The 20,348-nt window shown below is 40.7% G+C and overlaps 2 protein-coding genes across 2 annotated transcripts; both read left to right on the top strand.

Annotated features, from left to right (window-relative positions):
- Positions 1-315: 315 nt before the first annotated feature.
- Positions 316-6,116, top strand: LOC124016502. The gene is made up of 5 exons (XM_046332071.1): positions 316-472; positions 3,033-3,226; positions 3,763-4,503; positions 5,111-5,171; positions 5,477-6,116. Exons 2-5 carry the CDS (start codon positions 3,049-3,051, stop codon positions 5,589-5,591), a joined length of 1,095 nt encoding a protein of 364 aa, XP_046188027.1. The 5' UTR covers positions 316-472; positions 3,033-3,048; the 3' UTR covers positions 5,592-6,116.
- An 11,328-nt stretch (positions 6,117-17,444) lies between these two features.
- On the top strand, positions 17,445-19,301 carry LOC124016530. Its single transcript, XM_046332114.1, has 5 exons — positions 17,445-17,667; positions 17,907-18,299; positions 18,471-18,531; positions 18,650-18,691; positions 18,939-19,301. The coding sequence occupies exons 1-5, from the start codon at positions 17,487-17,489 to the stop codon at positions 19,003-19,005; spliced, it is 744 nt and encodes a 247-aa protein (XP_046188070.1). The 5' UTR covers positions 17,445-17,486; the 3' UTR covers positions 19,006-19,301.
- Positions 19,302-20,348: the final 1,047 nt, after the last annotated feature.

The following is a 20,348-nucleotide window of genomic DNA, read 5'->3' as shown; positions in this document are numbered from 1 at the left end:
GTTGGTCTTGGATGGACCAAAGTGTTAGTAACCTAAACCACAAACACAGATGGATAGTAATGTCAATTATGACAAGAATCCTGTCAGGTGTAGCCCACTACTGCTTACCAATCCTGGTTTAAAGTGATGGTTAGAGTTTGCATCATCTTCATGTCATTGTTCTCCTCATTCATTATGCTAACGCAGACTTGCCCTTTAATGCCTAAGCTTCACTCCCACCTTTGTAATTAAGATCTACAGTGTCTGTGTACATACTGTACTTTCCATGACTTTGCTGACGTGATGGGTTATTACCCAATGGCCTGAGAACAAAATGTGAAGAATTGGCTCACCTGGCTACCCGTCCTGCTTTACCCATCCTTCCCGTATAAAAACTCTGATGTGTTGTCTGTCAGACACAGAGGAGTAGGTACAGCTTGATCAGCTGTGTTATTTTCCACTGAACACTGTTCCTCGCTTACCTGAACGACTGGTAAGGGCATTTTTATTGAACGGACTCATTGTTTTGACCTGTATTGAGTTATTGTATGTTGAATGTTCAGTGAAAAAAAAGTAAATATTATGGTTGTAGAGGTACTTTGAGAAATATGGAAATACTTTGAGAAAATGTGTGTTTTGGTAATTGAGGTCTCTCACAACATCGCCGATTTGCTAGCTCAGATATATACAAACGTAAATACCTAAATAAATATACATTTTAGAATGTAAATACAAGAATAAATGAAAAGGTACATGTTTTCATCCCTCGCGGTGATAGCTTTGAAATACATTGGTTATGGGGAATACACTATGCGTACAATTGACAATACATTTTGAAACATACAGGAGTGTCGGTTGAAAAATCCTCAAATTATCTGCTCAGGTTTCATCTTATTTGCCTACAACAACGTAAAGCGTCTCGTGAACTTGAAGAGTTTCATTCCAAAATTATATCCTGTAGGTACCTTCATGTGTGTGTGTGTAAAATATTACTGTTCTCAGATGTTTTATTAATAGATTTGAGATGTGTATTCAAATGGGTTTTGTTGCAAAAATGCTACATACTGTTAAGCTGGAATTGAATGTTTGTATCCTGTATATTTGACTGTGTTGCGTGGTTGTCTCCCCTAGTTATCTTAATTAAGATGAATGCACTAACTGTAAGTCGCTCTGGATGAGAACATCTGCTAAATGGTGAAATGTAAATATTTTACATACAGATCTCCTATTATCATATTTATTAAGTTTGTTTTATATATTGACGTCACAAATATATAATTTGTACAGATCTTTATTTTTTTTAAATGTAGTTATTTATCACATTTGACTGTGTAAAACCCCAGCAGTACTACTTATTCCTGTGAGAAGGATATATAGCATTTTGCAACAAAAGATGATTATTTGCCTCTCTGAAATGAAACCGTCAAGTGATAGATTTCAAACAAATACACGTCTGTCATTGAACACCGCACCATGATTAGACGGTGAAAAAACATCCATCTTTTTCATAAGTTCTTTAAAACAATAAAAGCTCATTTACCAACATTTCCGAAAATGGATATACTGTAAGCAATAATTTCTGATGAAAAAACACAAATGTGAAGAATTGGTTTATACAGTGCATTCGGAAAGTATTCAGATCCCTTGACTTTACACATTTTGTTAGGTTAACAGCCTTGTTCTAATGACTAAGCAAAAACAGGTTTTAGAAATTGATACAAAAACTAAAAATGGAAAAATCACATTTACATAAATATTCAGAACATTTTACTCAGTACTTTTTGAAGCACCTTTGGCAGCCATTACAGCCTCGAGTCTTCTTGGATATGACGTTACAGGCTTGGCACACCTGTATTTGGTGAGTTTCTCACATTCTTCTCTACAGATCCTCTCAAGCTCTATCAAGCTAGATGGGGAGTGTCGCTGCACAGTGATTTTCAGGTCTCTCCAGAGATGTCTGATCGGGTTCAAGTCCGGGCTCTTGACTGGGCCACTCAAGGACATTCAGAGACTTGTCCCGAAGCCACTCCTGCGTTGTCTTGACTGTGTGCTTAGGGTCGTTGTCGTGTTGGAAGGTGAACCTTCGCCCCAGTCTGAGGTCCTGAGCGCTCTGGAGCACGTTTTCATCAAGGATCTCTCTGTACTTTACTCCATTCATTTTTCCCTCGATCCTGACTAGTCCGCCAGCCCCTGCTGCTGAAAAACATCCCCACAGCATGATGCTTCCACCACCATGCTTCACCTTAGGGATGGTATTGGCCAGGTGATTTGCGGTGCCTGGTTTCCTCCAGACGTCTCCCATCACAGAGGAACTCTGGGGATCTGTCAGAGTGACCATCGGGTTCTTGGTCACATCCCTGACCAAGGCCCTTCTCCCCGATTGCTCAGTTGGGCAGGGCGGCCAGCTCTAGGAAGGGTCTTGGTGGTTACAAACTTCTTCCATTTAAGAATGATCGAGGCCACTGTGGTCTTGGGGACCTTCAATGCTGCAGACATTTTTTGGTACCATTTACCAGATCTGTGCCTCCACACAATCCTGTCTCGGCGCTCTACGGACAATTCCTTCGACCTCATGGTTTATTGTTTTTGCTCTAACATGCACTGTCAACTGTGAGATCTTATATAGACAGGTGTGTGTCTTTCCAAATCATGTCCAATTGATTGAATTTCCCATAGGTGGACTCCAATCAAGTTGTAGAAACATTTCAAGGATAATCAATGTAAACAGGATGCACCTGAGCTCAATTTAGAGTCTCATAGCAAAGGGTCAGAATACTTATGTAAATAAGGTATTGCTGTTTATTATTTATAATACATTTGCAAAAATGTCTAAAAACTTGTTTTCGCTTTGGCATTATGGGTTATTGTGTATAGATTGAGGGAAAGGCTGTAACAAAATGTGGAAAAAGGGAAGGGGTCTGAGTACTTTCCGAATGTGTTGTATAGTGTTTTGGAATGGAACTCTTCAACTCTTCAGAACAGCCTTACAGCTTCTCTTTGTAGGATAATCATGTATATTTGTATCCTATATCTTTCCATACCATTCTAAACAGATCACCCAAAGACAACATGAAGCTGGAGCTGCTGGTGGTGTTGGCTGTAGCAGCCCTGGTTCCCAGCCTGTCTGAGGGACTGCTTCTCTCCAAATGTGAGCTGAAGCCCAAACTGACTGAGGCTGCTGACCAATTCAATCTGACTGAGATAATTGCAGCAAAGGGAGTCGAACTGGACAACGCCTTGGCCAAAAGTGGGTTGTGAATTCTATGTAGGCCTATTGTGTTTGTGTGAGTTTCGAAAGATGACTTAAAGGTGGTGTGAGAGCATAAAACATCAATGTCACTGAAAAAGGTCTCAAATTTAGTTAAAGGGGATGTTCAATATTTTACAACTTAATGTTAAAGGGGTCGTCACCCTAGTAGTCTATGGGCCATTTTCTTTAGAGAGCCACTACAAACTTCAGCTAAAATCAACGGGGGCAATTTACCAAATTGAATGGCCAAATCAAATAAACTCAATTATTTGATTAAAGTTAATTAAAGGTGATTTGGCCATTTAAAATAAAAACATTGCATGGTTGCCCCTAGCCAGCGGTGCCTAAGGTTAGCGGAAGTTTTTAGTGGTTGTTTAAAGACAAACTGTAATCCATGTTTTGTTTTATCTTATAGACTACATTCAGGGTGAGGAAAAATCAAGTAAAATACTGAACTTCCCCTTTAAAACGTCCAAATATATAATCTCTCCCTCTATTCTCTTCCTGCTCTCACTGTGACTTGGTTGGTCCAGTTATCTGCAGTTTGGACCTAAAGTCTGGTTTAAACACCAGCCTTGTGACCAACCTTGTCCTGCGCAAACCTTTCCTGCATAAATCAAAAAGGCGCCCCATCAGCAGGAGACCTGTGAGACTGTTTGGGCACAAACGTCCAGGTAGAGATGTTGAGTCAAAGGAAGATCGAGTCAGTTCTGAGGGAGAAGAGGACAAGCCTAGACCTACAGGAAAGCCTGGGGGAATGAAACCCAAACCTAGCGGGAAAACAGAGGGAGTGAGCCCAAGATCAGAGAGGCATGAAGGGAAGAGGACGAGACCAGGGAGTCCCGCAATAGGAAGGGACAAACGTGAGGCTGAGGAGTCCGCTGGTGAAAAGGAAGAACATGACAAAGTTGAGGCGCAAGAAAGCAAAGCGGCTGAGGTGGAAGAGTTTTGCGGCTATGAGGATGAGGGTGATGAAGACGAGGATGAGCTAGACGAGGAGAACCTGGAAGAGTTAGAGGTGGAGCTGGACGAGCAAGTAGTAGAGGAACCGAAAGAGAGAGAGGGGAACAGGAAGAAGAGATACATCCCAAAGCAGTTCAGAGGTCCCGGACAGAACCGCAAGCCACCGCCACATAAGCCGAAGCGCAAGCCATTCAAGCCGATCAAGACCCTGTCCTTGAGCTTTTTCGGTCTCTTCCAGCTGAGCAATCGCCTCGCCTGCGTCTCCTCCAACACCACTCGCTCTCTCAATCTCTGTAAGACAGAGTGCAGCTGTGAGTACGAACATCTTTCCTTCCTCAGCCTGTTTAACAGAATGTCAACAAATGCCTGCATGTATGTATGTACAGTACATGTATGAATGAAATAATGAATAGGCCTACATGAGTGAGTGAGTGAGTGAGTGAATGAATGAACGTCAGGCTTGTGATCATGTCAAACCCTTACGTTGGTGTTCAACAACACACCTCCAGGTACTGCTGTTTTAAAACTTCCAAATATATAATCTCGCTCTATCTCTCCATTTCCTGCTCTCACTCTGACTTGTTTGGTCCAGTTATCAGCAGGTTGGACCCAAAGTCTGTCTTAAACACCAGCCTTGTGACCAACCTAGTCCTGAGTATATGAATGAATAAATGAATGAATGGACAAACAAACAGATGGATTATTCTTGTGTCATGAACAAAGACAAGAGATTAGAACTAGTGGGTTTCGTAATCAACCTCTCACTTCTCTGTAATCACACTCACTCTGTTTAGTCCTACATTAGTGAACATTTTCAAGGTGCAGGGCTAAAATACTGTACCTGCAAAGTGCACACAAAGGCCTTAGGTAATTGACGGGAACTGTACTGACTGTATGACTGTGTTTCTGCCCTTCCAGCCTTCGTTGATGATGACATCCGTGATGACATTGCCTGCTTTATGAAGTCTGGTGCCTGGATGTAAGTTAACTGCCAGTACTAGTGAATAGTGAGGACAATGACATTGATGTCACACAGATCTTGATCCATAAAACATGAATTAGAGTGAAGCAGCCCCCTGACAGCACAAAAGAGGTGTGATTTGGGCCTTAATTAATGCAATCTAATTCAATAGAAATTTGACATTCAAAATGCAATAACATAAATGGTTACTTTTGTACGGTAAATAGTCTTTTAAGCCGTTGTACAACTTTGAAGCAAGCTGTATTATTGACAGAAAAATATACAATAACAAAATAATAACCATTTTAATTTGTGTATTACAGGAAGGCTCTGAAGTTCCCATGGAAATGTGCCAAGCTGCAAGCCTCTGAGTACTTTGAGTGTGACCAACCACTTAACAGTACTATGAGTGTGACCAACCACTTAACAGTACTATGAGTACTTTGAGTGTGACCAACCACTTATGAGTACTTTGAGTGTGACCAACCACTTAACAGTACTATGAGTACTTTGAGTGTGACCAACCACTTAACAGTACTTTGAGTGTGACCAACCACTTAACAGTACTTTGAGTGTGACCAACCACTTAACAGTACTATGAGTACTTTGAGTGTGACCAACCACTTAACAGTACTATGAGCACTTTGCAAACAACTGTTTAACAGAGCATTTTCCTTCTTTCTCTCAACTCTTATCTTCTGCTATAAGCTTCACAAATATGCTACTTTCTATTACCTCTAGATGGCGTGCTAGGAATTATTTGAGCCGTTATCCCTTATGTTGGGACAACAAGTTCCTCCTACAGACATTAGGCAACAGCATCATATTCTCCTTCAACTGTCCAACTACCACGAGTAAGGAAGTTAAATCTAACAGATGCCATTTTGTTGAAAATGTCTCTTTTGTTGCTTGGTAACAACATTTCCTTTTTTCACAAACAAAAATACATACAATTATCATAAAGACTTTTGGTTTCCAGTGTATTATTTTCTATATGCCAATACCTGATTTGCTTGGGTTAATTAATACAATTCTGTTAAATTAAGTATTCAATTTTAATCTCAAAGAAATGAAACCCAACATGTATTATTAAGTTGTCATTATTTGGAGGGATGATCGTGGTACGAAATGAGATATGTAAAAGAAGCTACCCACTGGGTAAAGACATCAATTCAACAACATGGTGGGATAAGTACCCAACTATCATACTTGAGTAAAAGTAAAGATACCTTAATAGAAAATGACTCAAGTAAATGTGAAAGTCACCCAATAAAATACTACTTGAGTAAAAGTCTAAAAGCTTTTGGTTTTAAATATACTTAAGTATCAAAAGTAAAAGTATAAATCATTTCAAATATCTTATTAACCAAACCAGAAGGCTCCATTTGATTTTTTTTATTGACGGATAGCCAGGGGCACACTCCAACATTTCGACATCATTTACAAATGAAGCATGTGTGTTTAGTGAGTCTGCCAGATCAGAGGCAATAGGAATGACCAGGGATGCTCTCTTGATAAGTGTGTGAACTTGACAATTTTCCTGTCCTGCTAAGCATTCAACATGTGCTTTTGGGTGTCAGGGAAAATGTATGGAGTAAAGAGTACATTTGTTTCTTTAGTGAAGTAAAAGTAGTCAAAAATATACATACTAAAGTAAAATACAGATACCCCAAAGAACAACTCAAGTAGTACTTTAAAGTGTTTTTACTTAAGTACTTTAAACCACCGAGTCAATGTCTATCCCATGTTGGTTTAATGTAATTTCATTGAAATGATGTGGAAACAACGATGATTCAACTAGTGTGTGCCCAGTGGGGATTAACAGAACATGTTATGAGCCTTGGGTCAGTGGATGTTGGGGCTTTAAAAAAACTAAATGGGGGTAACAATAACATGAACAAATTACAAACATACTGTTAGATGAATTTAGTTCTTATGTGTTCATTAACCAATTCAATTAAAACACTGTCCATTTCTAAGAATTTATAAGGTTCTTATTTGCATACAATGGACAGAGACCAGCCACCAAAATTAGCCAATAGCGTTTATTCTCGTGAGCTCTGGTCATAATACCATGTACATTGGTTTATATACCTCACATTTCATCATAAATGTCTCTCCTCTCAGATACAATGGAAATATAGTTCACAAGCCTTCTCACATTGTTTAACAGGTGGCAGACAATCTAATACAATCCCAAGGTCTCTCCCCTCCCTGGGTAGGGACAGAATGTCCTGTAAGGAACACAGTATTCCATATGGTCCATTCGTTTCTAACAAGGAACAGAAAGTCCTTATTCTAATTCTTGACTAAAACTACACACATTATATTCAGTGTTATGATTATAATAAGATTCATACATTCACACAGTGACAGGGTAGTATTCTGTTTAGTTATAGTTCTAAGCTAAATGTATACATAATTTAGTCATTATTCATAAAAATCCCATAACACATGCCTAAGAAAAATATATCCTGTGCACTGATTCAAATATCTTGTGGTTCCTCTAATCACAATTTTGTCATTTTGAAAGCATGATTAACAAAGAAATCTGTACACGTTGCATAACTTGATTCTTCATCAATTGATAACTGACTGGGAGCAGAAATCAGCCCAATATTAGCCAAATAATGGTAATTCTGCACAAAATCCCTGCTTTAGACAGGCCCACTGGGCTAAAGACGGACCAGCCCATCTCTCGTTTGCCATAATTCCACTATGGCCATTCTGCCTCTGATTACTTATAAATCCCACTGACTACAGCACAGCCTCCAAAGAAACACGCTGAAGAAAGCCACTGAGTGCTGAGGCTGGGATGCTGGAGAATGGGAGCAACTGTAATGATAATGACAAAATGTCAGTCAACCCAGCAAACCAAAACTGGTTCTGTGAACGTTTCCAGAACATTCATTAGGTTGCCCCAAAAGTTATAATAACACAAAACGGTCCAGTTGTGCTGATGATTATACAATGTTTTTATAAAACATTTGCCTGATGTTGAAAGACGGTTCCCAGTTTCTTATTACATTACCTGGAAACCCAATAAGAACATTAGGGGAATGTTCTGTGGTGCTTTTTACAGATGTTGTGCACAACATTTGAGTGAATGTTAGAACATTCTAAGGATGTTTCATTTTTTAAAATTCTGAACAAAATCCAAAACAATATTTCAAAGTTTTTGGAATATTATCATCCGAATGTTAGATAAAACCCTAACTTAATGGGAATGTTATTTAATGTCCTGGGAATGTTCCTGGTTTTCTGTTTGTTCTGAACACTCCATAGCCTTAAGGCAGGAAAAACACCATTACAAACATTGGCCATGCAAAACAGGGTTAAAACTATCACATTGACCTAGTGGACTGTCAGTCCTTGCATCCGTTAGCACTACAGAATATCAAGTGGCAGGGCTGATGTTTCGTTCTTTTTTAAATTAAGCAGTAGTCCCCCCCCCTCCCAATGATGGCTTGTAATATATTCTTTGTGGGGTTTATTTCCAAGCCATTTGACAATACATCTATAAACAATGAGGTATGTGAGTGTTTGTTGACAACTCCTTGAACGATTTGCTCAGGTTTCATTATTGTATTTGTCTACAACAGTAAAGTTATTTCATCAGCTGGAACCCTGGGAGGTATTTAAAGCCGTAATATGATGCTGTTTAATGTTATTGTTTCAGTGTACATTTCCGCTGTGCATATGGTGCAGACGACCGCATTATAACCTCAATACAGGATACTATATACTTGGTTCACAGCATATCACACTGTTCTGAACAGATCACCCAGATACAACATGAAGCTGGAGCTGCTGGTGTAATTAGCCGTAGCAGCCTTGGTGGTCCCCAGGCTGTCTGAGGGGCGGCAACTCTCCCAATGTGAGCTGAAGACCAAACTGGAGGAAGCAGCCCTCAAAAGTCAGGCAAAGAAAATACATGAAAAGGGCATCAACGGATGACATCTTGGCCAATTCTTTTGTAATGAAGTTTGTCGATTGAAGTTACCCCGAAGATCACTTCAAATATCAAGACCTGTCTTTGGGGTCCATGACTACCTATTAATGTAGCATTGCTGTAAACCTTCACATATCTAATGGTCTTGGTCTTACTTTCTATGTTTCCTTTCTGCTCATAACATGACAAATATGACAAATACATTTTGATTTGATTTGACATGACATGGTTTTTCCAGTTATCTTACAGTATTCTGCGACATAACCCTGTGGTGAAAGACAAGGTCCCTTCGACGAATAGGCACCCTGGCCAAAGAGAGAGACCTGTCATGAGGGCCAGATACCCACCGTTTAGCTGGAGGCCACAAGATACCATTCAAAGGACCCGAAAACAAGGAAGATGGTAGCCATGAGTCAGAGAGACAACGGATCTGAGAGAAGTCAAGCCAACCTCTCACAGAGAGGTAGATGCCAACGACGAGACAGAGGGAAAACACAACGAGCTCAGAGTGAAACCTTCAGTGAAATGCAGACGTCCATTGTTCAGGAGGCCGTTCAATGACTGGCCAAAGAGAGACTCAAAGTCGAAGGAAAGCCACGAAGAAAGACGGAGAGCGAAAGCGGCGAAACTCAGATCGCAAAGGAAAGTCGGAATGCAGATGTCGATAAGCCAGAAAGTGAATGTTATGAGGAAGACGCAAGCGACGACGAGTCAAAAGGAGGTGGGGGAAAAAAAGAGAGCCATCCACAACCCGGGGAGAAAACACAACTAAATACAAATGGCCATACCCATGAGTCTCTATGTACGGGCGGTAGGTAGTCTAGCACTTGGGAGCGTTGGGCCAGTAACCAAAAAGTCGCTGGTTTGAATCTCCGAGCCGACTAGGTGAAAAATCTGGCGATGTGGCCTTGAACAAGGCACTAACCTTAATTGCCTCTGTAAATCCTTATGGATAAGAGCATCTGCTAATGGACTTAAATGGAAATATGGTCTACTCCAGCAGAGCGATCAGATTGCCTGTGCTTTGATTACTTGATCTGTCAATCTCTGCCAGACCATGTGCAGTGGTGAGCAAAAGAAATCCTTCTGCCATAAACCTATTTAGCATAATGTTAACATATAATGTATGATTGGTTATTCATATATTGTACATTGAGGTGAGTGTTCGTGGACTTGAACAGACTAATTGAACAGAACCAAAGCTGCAGACCATACTATTTACCAAGAGAGTTTTCATCTGTATTTTTTTGTAAATGTCTATCTACCACCACAAACCGATGCTGGCACTAAAGACCGCACCGATATGAGTAAGACCTTTAAACAGGTTAACATTCGCAAGGCTGCGGAGCCAGACGGAATACCAGGACGAGTACTTAGAGCTTGCGCTGACCAGCTGGCTAGTGTCTTCACCAAGGTCATTATAGTAAACTAAAACTTAAACTAAAATTGGAAAAAATGATATAGTAAACTGGAATAAAATAATTAAGAAAAACATTTGTAAAACTATACTGAAACTACCATATTTGACTGCAAAACGAAATCAAATATCATATTATGATGTTCAGTTGTATTTTGTATTGGGGGGTTTTCAAATGGACTTTCAAGCTTTTTTTTAATGGATTTTTTCAAGCTTCTGATTCTGGCTGGTAAATGCTGCCAGTAGATAACAATGTTTCAAATAGGCCTGGCTTGTGCATCACTATCACTAGCTATCACCAGAGTGGAAGAGGCGAAGCGAGAGGATTAACGCGGCCCAAAATCTGTCCCTGCGAGATAAACAGATTATTTTGCAGGAAAGTCTATGAGAGAGTATCAAATTACGTGAGGGTTATTTGATCAAATAGAGTAATATAATAATAATGTTTAGGTTGTTACAAATGTACTGATATAAGTGGACGTGTAACAGTACTCTTCTTGCGTTGTGTACAATCAGTCATCGACACGGAACTCCAATATGTAGCACCAGTCATGTAGCTTTATTCTGTTAGGAACCGCACAAAATGACACGTCATGCAATGCACATCTCACCATCCAACTCTGCACTCACGCACGCTGGTTTGGTGCTTGTTCACTGGGGTAGTTACCAAAATAATACAATTACAATATAATATCTTTAACAATGTACCTGTTAGGAACGGCACAAAATTGCACGTCTCACCATCCAATTCTGCACTCACGCACTGTACAAATATATGAACCCCCCCCACCAGACACAGTAAGTTACTAGCGAGTACTGGCGGGAATTCTTTACAACAAAATGCACAACAAATATTCTCCAAAAACCGCTGCATCTTATGTGTTATGTTCGAATAACATTTACAAACAATTTGATATAAATTGTACATTTAAATCATCACTTGAGAGTATAAAAATCACTTTTGATGTACAGTGCTTTGCAACCAACAATTTACCACTGGTTTGGTGCTTGTTCACTGGGACGATCCTAACTGGAACATTCCCCCTCGTAAGCAAGCTACGCAAACCAGCCAATAAGATGCCATGTTGGGTAGGTGAAGGCAAGACAAACTCAAACCAAAACCCCATGACTTAACAATAAAGTGGCAAGGGGAATCACCAATATAACACTGTTACAGACGCATTCGGCAACTTTCAAAAAACGACTTGTACCTGTTCACACGCGTTTCTGCCGTCTCATTGCTTAGAATGGTCCCACCTGATCTTGTCTCCTCCCATCTGCTTTCCATCTTTGAGGACATGTATTTTCATTGTCAGAATGGTTTCTTGAAATCTTGTCAATATAATGAATAATCTTTGCTATCACTAGCTAACAACAGGGAAGAATTCTGAAGTAGAGACTGTAGAGAAAGCAAGACACCCCCTCATTTTTTTCTGATTAGGGCGGGGCCACTCTGGTGTGCTTATTGCCCATGCCCCACGGAACAGGAGTCCCAGAGGGAAACAACTCACTGGCAATTTTTTTGTTGGTCGAGGCGGGGGCAATAAGCAGACAATTGGTTGCTTCCCCTGGTCAGATGTTGCATGCATTAACCAATGGTTGCGTTCCACATCATTGACTATGTCATCGACTGACAGATTGCTATGACATATGATGTGATTATATGATACTTAAATACCTGTCCAGACTTTGTAAGATTCATCAGGCGTCAGCAATGTCTGAACAGAGGGACGCGCCCCAAGTCACAAATAGGGCGCCTCCCATACAGTGGGGCAAAAAAGTATTTAGTCAGCCACCAATTGTGCAAGTTCTCCCACTTAAAAAGATGAGAGAGGCCTGTAATTTTCATCATTTTCATCATCATCATAGGAAAAAAAAAATCCAGAAAATCACATTATAGGATTTTTAATGAATTTATTTGCAAATTATGGTGGAAAATAAGTATTTGGTCAATAACAAAAGTTTATCTCAATACTTTGTTATATACCCTTTGTTGGCAATGACAGTATTTATGCTGCAGTAGTTTATGTGTCGGGGGGCTAGGGTCAGTCTGTTATATCTGGAGTATTTCTCCTGTCTTATCCTGTGTCCTGTGTGAATTTAAGTATGCTCTCTCTAATTCTCTCTTTCTCTCTCTTTCTTTCTTTCTTTCTTCGCTCTCTCTCTCTCTTGGAGAACCTGAGCCCTAGGACCATGCCTCAGGACTACCTGGCATGAGGACTCCTTGCTGTCCCCAGTCCACCTGGCCGGGCTGCTGCTCCAGTTTCAACTGTTCTGCCTGCGGCTATGGAACCCTGACCTGTTCACTGGACGTTCTACCTGTCCCAGACCTGCAGCTTTAAACTCTCTAGAGACAGCAGGAGCGGTAGAGATACTCTCAATGATCGGCTATGAAAAGCCAAATTACATTTACTCCTGAGGTGCTGACTTGTTGCACCCTCGACAACTACTGTGATTATTATTATTTGACCATGCTGGTCATTTATGAACATTTGAACATCTTGGCCATGTTCTGTTATAATCTCCACCCGGCACAGCCAGAAGAGGACTGGCCATCATTCCAGACACCCTTGATCAACACCATCATTCCAGATACCCTGGATCCACTCCACTTATTATACTGTCCCAACAGATCCAAAGATGAATCAATCTCGATTGCACTCCATACTGCCTTCACCTACATGGACAAAAGGAATACCTATGTAAGAATGTTGCTCATTGATATACAGCTCAGCATTCAACACAATTGTTCCCTCCAAGCTCATCACCAAGCTCAGGACCCTCGGACTGAATACCTCCCTCTGCAACTGGATCCTGGACTTCCTGACGGGCTGCCATGTTAATGGTGACCATTAACATGGGGGCCCCTCAGGGGTGTGTGCTTAGTCCCCTCCTGTACTCTCTGTTCACCCACAACTGCGAGGCCAAGCTCGGCTCCAACATCAAGTTTGCTTACGACACGATGGTGGCAGGATTGATCACTGACCATGATGAGGCAACCTTTAGGGAGGAGGTCAGAGACCTAGCAGTGTGGTGCCAAGACAACAACTTCTCCCTCAACATCAGTGAGATAAAGGAGCTGATCGTTGACTAAAGGAAACGGAGGGGTGAGCACGCTCCCAACCACATCGATGGGGCTGTATTGGAGTGGGTTGAGAGCTTCAAGTTCCTCTGTGTCCACATCACTAAGGAATTAACATGGTCCACACACACCCACACAGTTCTGAAGATGGCACGACAGCGCCTCTTCCCCCTCAGGAGGCTGAAAAGATTTGGCATGGGCCCTCAGACCCTCAAAAAGTTTTACAGATGCACCATTGAGAGCATTTTGACTGGTTGCATCACTGCTTGGTACGGCAACTGCAAGGCACCCGACCGCAAAACGCTACAGAGGGTGGTGGCCGAGCTTCCTGCCTCCAGGGCCCCTATACCAGGCCTTGTCAGAGGAAGTCCTTAAGAATTGTAAGACTCCAGCTACCCAAGCCATAGATTGTTCTCTGCTACCTTGGTACCAGTGCACCAAGTCTGGAACCAACAGGACCCTGAACAGCCATAAGACTGCTAAACAATACTGCTAAATGGCTAATCAAATGGCATCCAGGACCTGCATTGTTGCACTGACTCTCTTGCACACACTCACACATACTTACACTGACACCCCAGCATATTGGCAACACACACACACACACACGCTGCTGTTACTGTCCATTATCTATCCTTTTGCCTAGTCACTTTATCCCAACCTATATGTACATAGCTGCCTCAATAACCTTGTACCCCTGCACATTGACTCGGTACTGGTACTCCCTGTATATAGCTCTGTTATTTTTACTCATTATTGTTATTCACTGTGTATTTATTCCTTTTGTCACTATGTCAGTTTTTAAAATGTATTTTATCTTTAACTCTGCATTGTTGGAAAAGGACCCGTAAGTAAGCATTTCACAGTTGGTCTACACCTGTTGTTCACAAAGCATGTGAGAAATGACATGTCATTTGATTTGTTTGACTGGCCCTCAAGCTTTACTTGATGATGACATAAGTGATGACATCGCCTGTTTTATGAAGACTCGTGACTGGGGTGATTTGGTCCTCATATCATCTCCTTCGAGGTACCACTTTATGTTAAATGTTGCTATTTACTTGTTACATACTATAAGCAGGTCAAATTTAGTGTGATTTCACAAATGTAATTTTGACGTGTTAGATTAGTACACAAACTCAAATGTGACGTGTCAATCAAGTTAGAAGTTGTTTTTCAATGAAGGCTTCCTCTCTATTTCTATACTACCTAGCTACTTGATCATATCAATATTAATACAAAAAAATATGTTATTTTACGTGTGTATTACGGGAAGGCTCTGCACCTTCCAGGGAAATGGGCCAAAGCGCATTCCTCGGAGTACTGTGTGAATGAGCAACCAACATTCAACAGGGGATTTTCCACCTTCTACTTTCAGGTCCACTTAGCAAATACAGTTGAAGTCGGAAGTTTACATACACTTAGGTTGGAGTCATTAAAACTGTTTTTTCAACCACTCCACACATTTCTTGATAACGAACTATAGTTTTGGCAATCTGTTAGGACATCTACTTTGTGCATGACACAAGTCATTTTTCTAACAATTGTTTACAGACAGATTATTTCACTTACAATTCACTGTATCACAATTCCAGTGGGTCAGAAGTTTACATACACTAAGTTGACTGTACCTTTCAACAGCTTGGAAAATTCCAGAAAATGATGTCATGGCTTTAGAAGCTTCTGATAAGCTAATTGACATCATTTGAGTCAACTGGAGGTGTACCTGTGGATGTATTTCAAGGCCTACTTTCAAACTAGGTGACTCTGCTTGGCGTCATGGGAAAATCAAAAGAAATCAGAGAAGATCTCAGAAAAAGAGTTGTAGACCTACACAAGTCGGGTTCATCCTTGGGAGCAATTTCCAAATGCCTGAAGGTACCACATTCATCTGTACAAACAATAGTACACAAGTATAAACACCATGGGGACCACACAGCCGCCATATCACTCAGGAAGGAGACACGTTCTGTCTCCTAGAGATGAACGTACTTTGGTGCGAAAAGTGCAAATTAATCCCAGAACAACAGCAAAGGACCTTGTGAAGATGCTGGAGGAAACAGGTGCAAAAATGTCTATATCCACAGTAAAATGAGTCCCATATCGACATAACCTCAAAGGCCGCTCAGCAAGGAAGAAGCCACTCCTCCAAAACCGCCATAAAAAAGCCAGACTACGGTTTGCAACTGCACATGAGGACGAAGATCGTACTCTGGTCTGATGAAATAAAAATATAACTGTTTGGCCATAATTACAATTGTTATGTTTGGAGGAAAAAGGGGGAGGCTTGCAAGCCGAAGAACACCATCCCAACCGTGAAGCATGGGGGTGGCAGCATCATGTTGTGAGGGTGCTTTGCTGCAGGAGGGACTGGTGCACTTCACAAAATAGATGACTTCATGAGAAGGAAAATTATGTGGATATATTGAAGCAACATCTCAAGACATCAGTCAGGAAGTTAAAGCTTGGTCACAAATGTGTCTTCCAAATGGACAATGACCCCAAGCATACTTCCAAAGATGTGGCAAAATGGCTTAAGGACAACAAAGTCAAGGTATTGGAGTGGCCATCACAAAGCCCTGACCTAAATACTATAGAAACATTGTGGGCAGAACTGAAAAAGCGTGTGCGAGCAAGGAGGCCTTACAAACCTGTCTCAGTTACACCTGTCTCAGACCCACTGGGAATGTAATGAAAGTAATTAAAGCTGAAATAAATCATTATCTCTACTATTATTCTGACATTTCACAACCTTAAAATAAAGTGGTGATCCTAACTGACCTAAGACAGAGAATTATTACTAGGATTAAATGTCAGGAATTGTGAAAAACTGAGTTTAAATGTATTTGACTAAGGTGTATGTGAACTTCAGACTTCAACTGTATGTGCTGCCCATCGCCTAGATGGAGTGCTATGGAGGATGTTAGACCATGATGCTCGAACAAAGTTGACAAAGGCCTCTAATAGACAACGGTCATTGCTATGCGGGATCCTTAGGACATCCCTACCATAAACCCTAACCTTAACCGTAACCCCTACCCCTACCATTACCCTTACCCTAACAATAAACATAACAATAACCATAACCTAACCCTAACCTAAACACTTAGCCTTACCCACTTTACGTTTCAACTTCAATGGGTTAGCACAGACCAATAGACAATATCCTATCCTGCAACTGCCAGGAATAAGGAAGCTGAAACCAACAGATGCCATCTTGCTGCCTTTGTTGTTCCCTAGAGCTGTACTTGTAACATGTCCTACTTTTTCCCCCATTATCTTTCGTATACCCGCAGAGTTCAATTTGAATGTTAGTAGTTATGTGATTGTCCTTGTAAGCTTTCGTTGTTTATTCCAGACAAGTTATCTGTCTGCAAACACGGTATCCCTTACATGAGCAGTACACATGAAAACAATGCATGAAAACAAACCACATTCATGGGTCTCGTATTACTCTTGGGCTGGTGTCATGTGACCCGTCAGAACATGAAAATGAAGAGACGCTGATCTTTAATTCTCAGTCGTGGTCATGAGATACCCGTGAGAATTGTTGTGTGTGTCAATCTAATTAATGCCCAACTTACTTCTCAGGTGTCACACAAAGGAAAACCCTTTGTGATACCATCCAACAGCCATTTGTAACACATTTTCCTAGAGGCCTGAATCGAATGGTGAAACACAACACTGGGTGGATCTTTTAGGTAGTCCTTTGACCCATTTCAGAGAGCCAGATGTATTGCCTTACCTTAGATTTTTTTTAAAGGAGAGAAGAACGAGTCTTAGCCAAAGGTCACTCTCAAGGGGCTAGGGCGCCAAGAGTATATCTACTGTGCAACTCTCGTATTCCCCCTCACAATTGAGGAAAGACCAGACAGAGACAACATGAAGATGCAGATGCTGCTGGTGTTGGCTGTAGCCGTCTTGATGGTTCCCAGTCTGTCTGAGGGACGGATCCTCTCAAAATGTGAGCTGAAGAGCTTATTGGAGGAGGCGGCCTTCAAATTCAACCTGACTGAGAAAGCCAGAGAGAATTATCTGACAAACAAGGACTTTGTGGCAAAAGGTAAGTTACATAACATAACTCAATGATTTTTTTCATTCAACAATCGGAACAATTTCTTAAATGCTATGGGCTGGTTTCACGGAACACGGATTAAGCCTAGTCCTGGACTAAGAAACATTTCTCGAGATTCTTCATTGAAATGGCTTCTTATTCCAAGACTAGGCTAAATCTGTGTATGGGAAATCGGCCCCTAGGAGTCCGATTGTAAAGTAACTCTCAATTGTCATTGCCTCTTCCAGTCGTCTGCCACGTAGAGAAGGCCACAGGTTTCAACACCAGTTTTGTGACTCCTTGGAGGGATGATGATGACAGCCCTACCCGCCCTGCTAAGGATGATAACCGCCCGACCCGTCCTACCCACCCGGAGCACCCTCCTAGGAGGGGTAAGAGACACGCTGGGGATTCTCACGGGGATTCATCCACTGAAAGTCATCAGTTCAGCCCATCAAAAGAGGACTCCAGAAAAGAAGACTCCAGCAAAGAGGACTCCAGAAAAGAAGACTCCAGCAAAGAAGACTCCAGCGAAGAAGAGACCATGTGGACCCTCTACGGCTTGTTTCAGCTGAGCGACCGTGTGATCTGTGCCAGCGGCTCCACTCCGTCTCTGAACCTTTGCCAGATGAACTGCAGTGGTGAGTTCAATAAATGTGTCCCATCGAAACGAAATATTGACAAATAACACAACAAGATCCTTAATAGAGTAGTTGGATGTTAGATTTGATCTTGAGTTTTTTATTTTTATTCAAATGGCTTGTTCGAGAGTCAGTGGTGTATCCCTGTTGCGCCTTTTTTTCTCTCTCAAGATTTGATTGACGACGACATCAGTGACGACTTGGACTGTGTGGAGATGATCAAACAGACAGTGTAAGTGTTTGGTTTTGAGGTTGATGCTTTTTCTCCATTTTCTTATTGTGTTAATATACCGCATGCAAGTGCAGCAATTCTTACTAACCTTTGGATTGTCCTTTTTACGTTTAAACAGGGAAAGTGGGCCCAGGGATCATAAAATGGCTTTAATGAGAATGTAAGTTATTCAAATGCAAAATGTGTGTTTTCAATTTTAAACAGAAATCTATTCTATTTCCGTCATGTTGAGTTGAAATGGGCTGGCATTCAATGTTTAAACGTGTGGAAAAAATGATATTAGAATGTCACTTTAGGATGTCCTTGAGTGATTTTTTTTTTGCGAGCACCTCTAGGGGTGTAACTGAACATGGAAATGGAAGCGCTTTCTGATGTAATCATTAATATTGTTTTAATGATCCTTATAGGTTTAAGCTGCTCTTCCAGAAGGAATGTGTCATGACGGATGCCTCTAGCTACTTCTCCGAGTGTTGAATGAGAAGCCATGTCAGATGACGACCCCCCCAAAGTGTCTTTTCGCACACTAATCGTTCACTCTTTAAACAATACATTGAGTTACATAGGGTGAATTTACACAGGCAGCCCAACTCTAAGCTTTTGCCCAATTATTAACCAATTGTAAAAAATGACCAATGTCAAAATATCATGATTGAGCTTCCTGTGTAAATGTAGCCATGGTGTGTAACAATTAGTTCTCATCAGCCTCATTTTTCACAAAGTACACCAAAATAGAATGTATGTAGAAAGAATAAAGTTGACCAGTATATTTCTTTGGTTTGTTTAATTATCATTTGTTGTTGATGTGAACACCTGCACTTACTTTTAAATGCAATTGGGATACATATATAACAGGTTAAAGCAAGGCATACCTTGGATGTAACACTGGGATAAACTGAACAGGAAGAGGGTTTACTCCGCCCAAAATCTGTTCACAAAAATAAGACCATGATGTGAGGAATTTTTGTATGGAAGTCAATGAGTGTGTCAAATTTGATCAACAAAAAATGTAATGACTAATTTGCTACATGAGACTTATCATAAGCATTCACCAACCATAGATGTAAAAAAAATTGTGTTGCATTACAAAGTGGGATAGAAATGGATTTAATTGTGATTTTTTTGTCATTGATCTAAAGAAAAAAAAACTCCCTACTTGTCAAAGTGAAAAGAAAATGATACAGTTTACAAATGAACTATTCACCCCCTTTGTTTAGGAAAGCCTAAATTAGTTCAGGAGTACAATTTGGCTTAACAAATCACATAACAATGTACATCAACTCACTACCCGTTCCTCTGTCCCTCATACATACAACATTTGTAAGGTCCCTAAGTCAAGTATTGAATTTCAAGCACAGATTAAACTACAAAGACCAAGGAGATTTTCGAAAGCCTCATAAATATTGGTAGATGGGTAACAATAACAATTCAGACATTGAAGATCTATTTAAGCATGGTCAAGTTAATAATTACTATGTGGATGATGTATTAAACCACCCAGATACAACAAAGATACAATCTTCCTTCTGAACTGAGCTACAAGACAGGAAGGAAACTGCTCAGGGATTTGTTAAGTGACTGTCCCACTGGATGTCATAAGGTGAATGCACCAATTTGTAAGTCGCTCTGGATAAGAGCGTCTGCTAAATGACTTAAATGTAAATGTAAATGTAATGTTAATATGAGGCCATTGGTGATTTTAAAACAGCTACAGAGTTCAATGGCTGTGATGGTAGAAAACTGAGGGTCGATCAACAACATTGTAGTTACTCCACAATAATGACCTAATTCAAATCAAATCAAAGTTTATTTGTCACATG

This window comes from Oncorhynchus gorbuscha, linkage group LG26, assembly GCF_021184085.1.
Source record: "Oncorhynchus gorbuscha isolate QuinsamMale2020 ecotype Even-year linkage group LG26, OgorEven_v1.0, whole genome shotgun sequence".
Classification (NCBI taxonomy): domain Eukaryota; kingdom Metazoa; phylum Chordata; class Actinopteri; order Salmoniformes; family Salmonidae; genus Oncorhynchus; species Oncorhynchus gorbuscha.
Note: the sequence above shows the minus strand (reverse complement) of the source record. Positions and strands in the feature narration are given on the sequence as shown.

Bases quoted from the DNA above. Each gene is read 5' to 3' on its own strand.
- LOC124016530 (XM_046332114.1), top strand. From the start codon at position 17,487: ATGAAGATGCAGATGCTGCTGGTGTTGGCTGTAGCCGTCTTGATGGTT. The intron at 17,668-17,906 runs GTAAGTTACATA...TGCCTCTTCCAG, and splicing joins CAAGGACTTTGTGGCAAAAG to TCGTCTGCCACGTAGAGAAG. The intron at 18,300-18,470 runs GTGAGTTCAATA...TTCTCTCTCAAG, and splicing joins TTGCCAGATGAACTGCAGTG to ATTTGATTGACGACGACATC.
- LOC124016502 (XM_046332071.1), top strand. From the start codon at position 3,049: ATGAAGCTGGAGCTGCTGGTGGTGTTGGCTGTAGCAGCCCTGGTTCCC. The intron at 3,227-3,762 runs GTGGGTTGTGAA...TGGTTGGTCCAG, and splicing joins GGACAACGCCTTGGCCAAAA to TTATCTGCAGTTTGGACCTA. The intron at 5,172-5,476 runs GTAAGTTAACTG...TGTGTATTACAG, and splicing joins ATGAAGTCTGGTGCCTGGAT to GAAGGCTCTGAAGTTCCCAT.